Source organism: Vanessa atalanta, chromosome 10 (assembly GCF_905147765.1).
Source record: "Vanessa atalanta chromosome 10, ilVanAtal1.2, whole genome shotgun sequence".
Taxonomy (NCBI): Eukaryota; Metazoa; Arthropoda; class Insecta; order Lepidoptera; family Nymphalidae; genus Vanessa; species Vanessa atalanta.
The window spans coordinates 12,706,799-12,719,056 of record NC_061880.1 but is presented as its reverse complement, the minus strand read 5'-3'; the positions used below and the strand labels follow the sequence as shown (position 1 = coordinate 12,719,056).

At 30.3% G+C, this 12,258-nt stretch overlaps 1 protein-coding gene across 2 annotated transcripts in view; it reads left to right on the top strand.

Moving 5' to 3' along the window:
* The first annotated feature begins 468 nt into the window (after nt 1–468).
* LOC125067020 (proto-oncogene tyrosine-protein kinase ROS) overlaps nt 469–12,258 on the top strand; it is a 36,077-nt gene continuing 24,287 nt past the window's right edge. For both annotated transcript variants that reach the window (XM_047675389.1, XM_047675388.1), the window contains exons 1-2: nt 469–884; nt 3,634–3,693. In XM_047675389.1, coding sequence (XP_047531345.1) covers nt 732–884; nt 3,634–3,693 — 213 coding nt within the window. In that variant the 5' untranslated portion in view covers nt 469–731. The remainder of the gene's footprint in view (nt 885–3,633; nt 3,694–12,258) is intronic.

The following is a 12,258-nucleotide window of genomic DNA, read 5'->3' as shown; positions in this document are numbered from 1 at the left end:
ACATTGGTATCAAGCTAACTTAAACCCCAAAGAATAGGACCCCATAGGACACATGAATAGCAATTCCTAAAACGCGAGCGAAGCCAGGATTGACAACAAGTTTCTTATAAATTCGATTAATCCGTATTTTTCTATCACCTCAACGAAACTATTTCCCGTCTATTGCGCCGAGTAAATAAAAAATTAAGTAGATGTCAAATTAAATAAAACGTCAATTAACAGCTTACGGTATTTTAAATGAGAACAATAAACGGTCTCTTAACAAGTGAATATTATATACGATGTACAGCGCTAAACGCCAATTGACTTATGAATACATTTATGTAAATGGCAATCACTGCATATTAGTAACAAGTGAGTCAAAAGGCAGGTAAAGGATAATAAGCGTAGCGCCCAACCGTAGCGGCCTCGTAGCGCGAGAGTTAGCGCCGTTAGCGCAGACGCGCAGTCAGTATGCGAGTAGCTTTCGCTGCGCACGCGCACCAAAAAGACGTGCCCATACATTTTCAACTTACGGACGTTGCGCTAATATCCGTCCTTCGATATTGTTCGTTTAAATTGATTCCTTTCAAAGATAATTTAGAACTGTGTTTCAAACATATATAATTTTTGTTTTCTGAAACAAGGAAAAAATGTTAAAGTTATGATATTAAACCATAAATATAAACAAGTTATGTTTTGTGTGTTCGTGCGACGGTAAGCAGAAGTGACGTTCGGCGGCGGCGGGCACAATGAGACCGCCGCAGAATTGGCACAAATGGCTAGTGTTGTCGCTGCTCGGATTGGCTTTGTCCGCTCGTACAATTGGCTGCGATTACAGTTCCATCGCCGAGAAATTTGGAGCGGAAGCGGTGGCTCGATGTAATGAAAAATGCCCTTTCCAGGTCTGTTGCAGAAACGTTGAAATTGTTTCTTATTAAAACCGGATTACAAACATCAATAAGTATACAGTGTAGTATGTTTTATAATCGACGATAATAGCTACCATTCAATACGACATGACTTTGAGAGACCTCTAAAAATTGTCGTGTAATAAGATAGACGTATTTTGTAATGTTTCTTCCAAAGAATTTTGTTTTTAATATTATTTGATATGTGTATTTTATTACTATACAATTACTAAAACTTTGTAATCATCATTCCAATGAATCAAACCGCAAAATTATTGTAAAATGTGACTAATACGTTTGTTTGCAACGATCGGCGCTTACGCAGGTTCAACGCACAACTAATTGTTGACAATTAGTAAGCTAGCAATCAACAAGATCGCGCTAAATATAGAGGAGTGTGCCACAACTGTTTTGTCCACGGCCTGGCCTTGGACCACACCGTCCATGTGGGATAATACACATAAAACATAAAACTGTTTTATTTTTTTATACAAGAGAACAAAAACATCAACATAGTCTTTTAGAAAGTGAAAATTGTCGTGGAATAATTGTTTATATATTGTTAAATTACAATATATTTTCAGTACTCCGCACCCTCCTCCCTGTCTTTCTAATATATTTTTCAAGATATCCATTTTTCATTGTTCTCATTTTAAAAGAGAGATAATAATCTCGAATTTCCATACAACAATATATAGTCTAAAATATACCCTACAGGATATAATATATTCTACTCTGAATAAGTTTTCTCACTATAACATCTTCTTAAACTCTTTCAGTTGATCTTAATATATTTAATAAACAAACACGTAATCAAAATCAAAAATCAAAATCTAAATATACTTTATTCAAGTACAAACTATTTAAAGTAAAGCTACCACCGGTTCGGAATGTAGATTCTACCGAGAAGAACCGGCAAGAAACTCAGTAGTTACTCTTTTTCAATATCTTAAAATACAGTGATGTTAGTTAAATACAATTATATATGTATGTTATGTCTCCTGCAAGTCAACAAGTATATAATATATCATGAAAATTTATTTTACTTACGATAGCTTCCGATTTGGTCATCTTCGATTGGCTCACTATTAAAAATTATCTATATAGGTTAAATTGTGCGTACTTAATTATGTTATTTTTTACTGTTTATCGACTCTACGTTCGATCATATTTACTTAATTTGGTGTATTAAAAAAAAATACACTTTTAACGGGAGAATTTGATGAATTTAATAATTGCCAGGGTGCGGTATAAGATAGTTGCAAAATCTATTCTTAGTGAAACTATACCTACTTACTTACATTACTAAACGAAGGACTCATTAGAATTTAAAGTCCTTAATATAACAAAATTTAAGCTATGCAGCTCTGCAGCGCTTAAAATGAAAAAAATATTTTAAGATCATAAGAGTCTCCCCTCTCAAAGAGAAGATTTGGAGCCTATTCAAATCTACTCTAGTACGGTTCGATGGATGCGCTTATAGAAATTTGCCTCCAATCCATGCAGGATACCTCATATCGCTTCATCGTCGAGTTGACTCAAAACATAAATAAAGGAAATAAATAGGCAGACGCTAGCCCAGATTTTAACTCAAAATCTATAGTTAAGAGCCATCTATCTTGACTCGATGGTAGGTGCTACCCAGTTATCACTTATTCTACCGCCAAACACCAATACTTAGTATTGTTGTGTTGAAGTGCGCCGACGCACATAACAACAAGCACAAGGGACATAAGGTTGACTAATGTATGGTTATTATCTTAAAGTACCAATGTCCACTTGCCATCAGGTGGCTTACCTGACTTAAATTTTTGATTTAATAAAAATGTATATACATCAATCCAGGGCCGGATCTATCATATGGCTTTTTGGGCTTCAGCCCAGGGCCCCCAGCTAAGTCAAGTCAAAGTCAAATATAGACGATACTGCGAAAGAATTCATAACTTTATTAAAATAAACAGATCATATGGTATGCAGCCCTGCGAGTCCTGCAATTAATCAAACCCATTCAATTAATTTAATTCAAGTCTAAGCTCATATGCCTTAGATGGGCCCCTAAGTAGTGTTAGCCCAGGGCTCTCTAAACTTACGTTTCGGGCCTGAATCAATCGGCATTTACGTATATTTAATTTAAACGTTGACTACGATAAGCTTTTTGAAAATATGTGATCGTTTAATTGTAAACGGAATAGGATATTAGTTTTATCGGTGCTTAAAACACTTTTTGCGAACGTGTGACCGGAACCGTGGTTGTAACTCCACTGCACTTTACGGGCTTTACGTAATTCGATAGCTTGTGGTAACTTTTTTGAGATTTTCAACCCTCGTTATGATATTGTATTTAATATTGTTTGATTGATTTATAATCGACCGAGATACTTAATGGACACCCATTTAACTTTTTTTATATTTTTTATTATACTTGTTGTTAATTTAGTTAGTATTTTGGAATATAATTGCTTGGTGCGATGAGCTAGGAGAAGTAAATATAATGTACTAAATAGTTGAGATAATATTTACGGTTATTACAAATAATAACTCTTTATTTCCTGTAACGTATCACAACATAAACGATCGAGCCCTAATGTCGCATTGGCACGCTCTGATGCGCTCGCGCAGTCACAGCGGAAGTTATCAGGTCGGTGTCCGGTAGATGTACAACCAGATTATTTTCGAAAAACTGGATATTACTTGTGTTTTTTTTTTAACTTGAAGATTCTTTGATTTCATCCTTTTTTTCTAGAACCGAACGGGCGACGGCCATTTCGATGTAAGCTGTGGATCTGACTGCAGTATGCAACAAGTAAGTATATTTTTTATTACATAAAACCACTTAAACACATTGTTTTAATTATTTAAAACAATGTGTTTAAGTGTTATATACTTAAGCGTTATATTCTTAGGTTGAACACATGTCATAAAATGACCTATTGTTATTTTGGCTCTTAAAATATATAAATTAAGGAAAATGGAGTTGACGATCGTTGAAATAAATTAGTTGAAAATAGTTGTAAACACTTTGAAAACTCAAGATTAACAACTAATGTTTATTTAAAAACAAAATACATAGCTGTAATAGTTTATGATGTGTTTGAGAAATAAAGTTACTTAACATAATTTAATACGATCTCAAATACTTTATATGAGCAAGCGATTATTTTTATTTTATAATAATAATAATGACAATGAAAGCGACATAGAGGTGGCGAAATAGATTGGTGTAGTCGACGTCGGTGAGCGCAACTCCATCGAAAAATCTGGCTCTATCAAATAAAGAACGTACGAAGGCGTTTACAACCTAAATAAAATAAAATTCAAGAGATTGTACTATTTGTATAGTCTATGGTCATCGTAAACTCCGGTCAATTTCTTTATTTTAAAAACAACTCTCTCATGATTCAATTATAAGACTCCTATCAATTCAATTTATGTGAAAATAAGTGATTGCACGTCAAAATATAATATGTCGAGCGTTCGCAGCGACGCAAAATAACGTCGTAAAACTCTGTTCCCAACCGATAACGTAACTGTATTATTGTATTGTTTATATTTTTAATACAAATATTTATTGCTTGCACAAAATATACATTTTTTGTGACGAAATCTAAGCAACATTCGATATTTATATTGTTTCTTCTTTAATAAAAAAAATCGATTATTTGAAAATGTATGTTTGTATATATGCTAATTAGCTCGTTGGTTCAATAATATTTGAGACCGCAGAGGACCCAAGTTGGAATTCCAGGTCGGACTAATATATATACAAGGTGATAATAATGACCAGTACTCGGTCAGGAGGACATTATAATTATACATTATAATTTGTTGACATACAAAAATCGTAGTGATATTTTAGCACAATACAAATGAAATTAGGCCAACTACGATCAATGTCAAGGACCGACTACTATGCTACCTATAAACAGTACACAATAAAGGCTGAATTAAAAACACACATCGTATTATTATGTTATATACATTATATAACATTCAATAGTGTTGCTAATAAGGAAAAAGTAATAGAAATGATATTTGTCGTTTCTTCCCTGAATTTAATACTAAAAAAAAACAAACATTTCAATAAAATGATACATATTTTAAGGTAAGATTTATACATTATCCGTAACTTTTGAAATTATGTTAATTTGTTTTTACTTCAATCGAAGGAGTTAAGATAAAAAATCAATATAGACGTTTAATTGACGGAATATAAGTAGTTTAATCATCAGTGTTGTATTATAAATTAAGATATAGGTATTAATCAAGAACTGTGTTTAGAACTTAATAAAGCAGAGCTAGAGAATCGAATGGATTATGGAGTATGTACCCGTATATCTAAGGTTTGTTTATCTTTTCAAATAAATAATTATATTATTAATAATACAAATTAATAGATAATTTAATAAATAAACATGCAATTAAAAAAAGATCTAACAGCTAAAATCGTAAGAACCTTTGTCAAAAAAAGATTTTTTTTTTTATACCGAAGTGTAAGATACAAAGCTACCGGTAAGAGGCACTCGAGGGTAACCGATTCGAAAATCTCGGTTACCATACGAAAATAATTACCTACGTTTATATTGCTGTATGATAACTGAATCGCGTCACGTAACCTCTGACATGTTTAATACGATAGAAGTATTTAATGAATACTGCTTCAAAAACATTTGATAATAACGGACATTAAGATTATGAAAATGTATAAAGTGACACTCGAAAATAACTACTAAGTTGCAAAAATAACTTAGCAACATCAATAGTTATTTGGGAAACATGTCGTAGGTATGCAATTAATTTATCAATCTTAAAAAAATATTTGAATATTTTTTGTATGTATCATCGTTTAATATAATTTAGCACCAGGTGGATTGACAATAAACCACTATATTTTTAACTGTCGAAAGAATGTATAGATTGAAATCAGAGGAGTAAAGACAAATAATTAAATTTGATATTGAATTAACATGACTTTAAATTATGTTTAAGTTTACATTCGTCAAATCGTTCTTTTTCATTTCCGCACAGTTGATATCGGAACTAAAATAAAGGATGTATCTACGTAAATAATTAATCTTAGTAGATATTATAAATGAACATATATTAATTTATTAAACAAGAACTATTTGTAGTGCATTATATAGCGGAGCTATTAGCGAATCAAATGGTATAAGTAAATCTTATGTTTGTGCAACTATATTTCTTTAACAATTGGAAAAGTTTTTTATTATATTATTTTCTGTGGCCATTACTGGCCTCGATGACCAACGGACGGGAAGAGGGCAAATACCGAGACTCAAACCGGATGTTGAGAGTTACTTAAGGGCTCAGAATAAATACATCCTAACGGCGCCTTCTGCGACGCTGACTTGTCGTCATTGGGAGGAAACGATCTTAAACTGAAAACTAATATTATGTAAACATTTGATGTGATGCAAACATTATTGCCATATTTTATTATTACGCAGCAAAATAAAACAGTTTACTTAATAACAATTCAAAATTGTCAGTCAATAATAATAATCGATTTTCAATAATATAAGATCGATTTAAATAATATTCAATAATAAGAAATAACTCAAGTCAGTGCTGATGTTTATGTGTCATTTTAAAAATCGTTCTAAAATAAAAACAATACTTAAAATTAGTTTTAAAACTAGATTCATAACTATGAGCCGTTCTGTAATACGGGCCTAAATGTTTAAGCATTATTGTACGATGTTTATATTAAAATTTATAAAGTATATTACCTTTAGTTTGGCACTAAGGATATATTAAAGCAGGTTCCAAGTAATAAAGACGTTAGAAACAGGTTACATTTAAACTAACTAGAGCGCGTCAAGTGTTGCTCTAAACAGGACCGGACAAACAATACATGGAAACATCCGCGAATATGTATGCAAATATAATGAATACATGTCAGCATAATTTACATTTATTTGTTTAAAGATTTTCGACAAACGGCATACACATAACAAATGGGACTACTACTTTTTGGAAAATAACATTTAAAGTAAAAACTTTAAACCTCATTTTCCAAGTGTAATTTTGGCACTTCAGCTTTTCTTCCTTTAAAATGATTTGGACATCGATAAAAATTCGTTTCCAAAATTATTTCTTAATAACTGCTCCGCGAGATTTCATAAACATTTGGTACTTCGCCCTCGTGGCGTAGCGCGATATAGTATACTTTATAGCCATTATCTAATCCCATTAGGTAAAATGTCTATTTAATACATATTTTTTTTCGTATTCAAATAAACTCTTCTAATTTACAAAATTAAACATCATCATTCGCAAACAGACTTTTGGATGACCTTGTGTAAGATATTAATAGTTTATATTTATTATAAAAAGGGAAGAATTAAACTTACAGCACTCAGACTGCTTTAATTCAGACAAAAATATCGACATACATCTGAAAAACTTAATTAAGAATAGACGAATTTTGATCATACGCGATACTGGTTATAACATGGCGACCATGGTCTAGAATCTAGATATTATAATGATAGAGTTAATAGATATGAGAACAGATATGAGAACATGCATTATCAAATAACAAAACGTAAAAAAAAAATCAAGGGAACACATTGTACATAAAACCAAAATAACTAACGGTACATAAAACAATAAAGTTCCCATTAATCTGTTAGCATACAAAAGCTAAACACCAGCAAAAAATAAAGATTAAATAAAATGAAATAAATAAAAAACTCTATATTGAAAAGAGTAACGTGCTAAACAATAAATACCATTTGTAATTTAAAAATGTTTCACCCGTGAGACAAAACGTCTTTTTCTCCCAAACTCGACAGTTACTACTGGTTAATGTCAAATTTACCAGTCGGGTTCAATTTATGCGCCCGCGCAACGCAAAAACACTTAAGAGGACTACAAGAGCTAAGTGCCCTTGAGAATCGCACGCACACACTTACAAAATCGACAAAAACGGCAATCCCGTGTACTAAGGGTTAAGCGAGGTAACGAGATTACGCCCAAATATTCTAATAGATGGCGCCAAACCGAGCGACGTAAGATCAATCATAAATCTCATAAAAAATAGATAGGACAACAGAATTATTTTTATTTCTTTCGATGTTAGTTAACAAATGATTATAAAATAAAACTGATTCAATTAAACTTACAATATTTTTATTTATATTTTGTATACAATAAAATAGACAGTTAGTTTTAACCTTTTTTTTCTATTATTTATATTATTATACCACAATTAGTTCTTATACTAAATATTGAAACATACCAATTTTTAACATTTTATAAAAGTTTAATGATCTATTTATATAATAAAATCGTAAGTGTTCGAAATCTGTAGTGTAGTGACCGTGGGGTAACATATAGCGTAGTATTTGTTCGTTTTATTAATATTGGTTCATAAAGAAAAAATATATATTCAATTTAAAAAAAAAATCTAAATATTTACTAGAAAAAAATGTTGTCAATTCGATTTGGTTGAATCATTGATGAATGAAAGGTTAATCATAATAGGTTTAATCATAAATCTCATAAAAATAGATAGGATATTAGAATTATTTATATTGCTTTTGACTGTTATTCGAAAATGATTAAAAAATAAAACTGATTTAATTAAACTTAAAATATTTTTATTTATATTTAGTACTACAAAAAAAAACATTTAGTGTTAATTTCTTTTTTAAATTTTTTTATTTAATTTCACTTGTATGTATTAATGTTATTACATATGTCCTGGAATTTTGGAATAAATATTACACCCACTTTCAGCTGAAAGTTGGCACACATATTTAATCTCGATGACAATGCACGATTCATGAATTGCTGCTATATTCAATCCAATATGGCGGACGTTACAAAAAAATTTAAATTTATGAATTATGTACAAATGACACTTCTAAATATTCTAGTTCTCTGGTTCACAACAATTACATTTTTTTTGTTAAGACTTTACTTTTTTTTATTATTATTAAAATTAGTTCATACATAACTTTAATTCTTATTATAAACAATCGATAAAATTAAACTCTTACGCAATATAAATTCTTCCTAATAGCTTCCGTGTTATTGTTTTCGACTTTCTTTATTCTGTAAAAAATAAATATATTTTAGTAATTACATTTTTATTAATTATAAAATTATGTATTTAAAAAATATGTATCTTAATATGTCATAGTAGTTATAATGAAAAAAAATGTTTCGAGTTCATGGGGATCGAATGTAGTCACTTGATCCCCATGAAAGTCAATTGATGTTTTCCTTCCTTTGACCAAATACTCTATCGTAATTATTAGGAATGGCTTGAAAAATCTGATTATATGCGAACTGATTGCACATTTTTCTAATAGATGTTTTCAATATTCATAATTTATAAAAAAAAATATGTTTACTAATTAAATACTCTTACCTTTTAATATCGTTCATATGTATGTTCGGCGCTTGATTTATATAAACGTTTTTTAATTTTCCTCACGCGTTTCACTTTATATCCCATATTTACACAATTAAAATTTATAACAAATAATATAATAAAAAAACAAATGCCTAATTACTACTACACTATTTTAACTTAATATATTTATTTACAAGAAAGAATAAAATTATTATAAGAAAACATGAAACAATGAATTTACAATTAAAATTACAAAAAAATATCTCGTAACGTAATGAATGATGCGGCGAAAAGATCGACACGTCTGTATAGCATCAGGCCTCGGCCGGCATTGTCTGTACACGGCGTTTACGCACACATGCGTACGCATTTTGTTCGAAAATAAGAATATCGGATTTAAAAAAAATCTATTGGTTTTATTAAAAAAGTGACACCCAGGTTAAATAGTATATTGCTTGTAGAATAATCTGACAAAAAACCAGAATTATGGAATGTATATAAGTATAGTTATTATTGATTAAAAGATCTTTTTAGAGGTAACTTTGTGATTTTTTTCTATCGTACCAAATTAATTACATCATGTTTTCAAAATAATAAATACTTAGCATGTATCCTGAAGATTATCATATATTTTTTTCATTTGGTTTACTGCATTGGATCATATACTTTTTTGCATTATAAAACTTGCATTTAGCTCATGTAGTCCCCTTAAGTGGCAAGTCGGGGCGCGCACCCTCGACACAGCGAGTGTAGTCAATTGACTTGTTATTATTTATTTTTGGATATGATCATCGCATTCAACTTTTATGACACAATTTGTACCGAAGAATAGCTTGAACGAATGAAATCTTCTTCATAGTTTTGTAATATTAGTTCGTTAAATTAAATTACCATTCGAGATGATTTGTTTTAAAGAAAAATGGGTTTCGCCTTTTAAACCAATATTAAAAACGAAAACCTACTTTAAAGCAGAGTTAATTTAAAAAATAAGTAATTAATTATTCTATGATTATTTTACTTTTTTTTTTTTTTATTTATTTTATTTAAGAAAATATTAACTAGTAGGCATTAATAACACACGAAGATATAAACGATATTGAATTTTATCATAAGTTTTTTTATGTATTCTTTAATTATATAATATTTTATTTATTACATAGTACACTATAAGATTGTAAAACTCTCAATATTGGTGTTCTGCAACAGTGCATATATAAAAAGCTTAAAATAATGTTGTAAGATCAATATGCTATTATATATATATAGTATATATATGTATAGTATATAGTATATAAATAAAATAACAATACACGATGCGACGAAACTTCAAGGAATGTAAAAAAATACAGTATGGAGTATTTCAAACGACAACTTAGTCTTATTCCAAATAAATATACTACATTTATTTATTACAAAGAATGACACTTTTAAATTGAATGGATTGAATTAGTTAAGATCGGCCTTAATAATAGCAAGGATAACGTAATATTATAAGTACTACTAACTAATTTAACTTTAATTACTCTATTGTTAATTTTACAGAGTGGTATATTCGTTTTATCGAAAAAAATCTTTAAATAAAGAATAAAAATGGATTGGAAAAATAATAAAATCGAATTTCCGCAAAATCTCTGCCATTTTTTAATCCTCTACCTCACATACTTTAGAGGTGAGTTGATAATAATAATACGTCCCCACGTTGCCTTTTATATATACAGATAATTAAAAAAAAACAGAGATGTTGTTAACATCATTCATCCGCCGAGGCAAAGGTGTAAACGACAGAACCCAATCGGTTGCTCGGTACCTGTCTCTGTTGCTTCGTTACACGGTATCCTTAATTTAACTGTCGGCGTGTAGTGTGGCGGCGTGCTTATTAAATGGAGTTCCTGTTGATACTCTGGTTAACGGCTAGGCTAATTATATGCTTAGAATGAATTTTATTTTTTAGTAACCCACTTATAGGATGTTATATACTTACTGTAATTTTTTTTTACCTATATTTTTTTGTTCTATTTTTCGATTTTTAGATGTTAATTCTGCCCTATCATAATATTTATAGAGTATAATTTGATGGATACAAAATAATGCCGGTTCTTCTCATATTATGTAAAATTAACGCCAATATATTGCGTTTGTAGCTTTACATTTAATTTTCTTAATAACTATTCAAAAGTCCGTAGAACCTTGGAAAAAGTGTATATTGGTTTTATAAAAAATAATACACAGTGTGTTCCACCTATTATATAAGGTCATAAACATCTAAAGATACATCTCTGGGTTAGTGACCGTGGTATCGAGTACGTAACGGGGATACATCTATCCGGCGTGGTGGTCATCCACCATGCTCGTTGGGGCTCGCGCTGCCCTAGCGCGGGGTCGCGTGAGATCTGCCGCCGGATGGACGCAGGAAGGAAGTTGCTAGTTGCCTGCCTGCTCCCCTCGGATCTATTTTAGAGTTCATTTTATTCCATTTTATATAACGCACTCCAGAATAAAGAGATCGTATCCTATTGCTGCAATTTGCTAACTCGTGCTGAAGAAAATATCAACGATATTTTGGGAATTATTTAAGTCCTTCGTCCGTCAATGCGTACGTCCTTTACATACACATTGACGGACAATGAAAATTAGATGACACTGTGCTAGCAATGGAAGTGATAATTCAAATATCTCTAAAAGTAATTAGTATTTTAAAAAAATATTAAGTTAAATAAAATTATGATCAAATCGGGGGTGTGTGTATATGTTTATGTTATAACGCATATTTTTAAAAAGATCTACTAATACTTAAATAGCCTTTACGATTTAAAGTAAAATTGAAAATGTAAATAGATAACACGGTCATTAAACTAAAAATATACTTTATTCAAGTGGACCCACCCTGACACCACTTTTGATTGGACATTTTGCAAGATTATAATTAAGACAATTAAATTACATAGGTAATTAAAAATGTAGATATTATTTATTTCTGCTATTTTC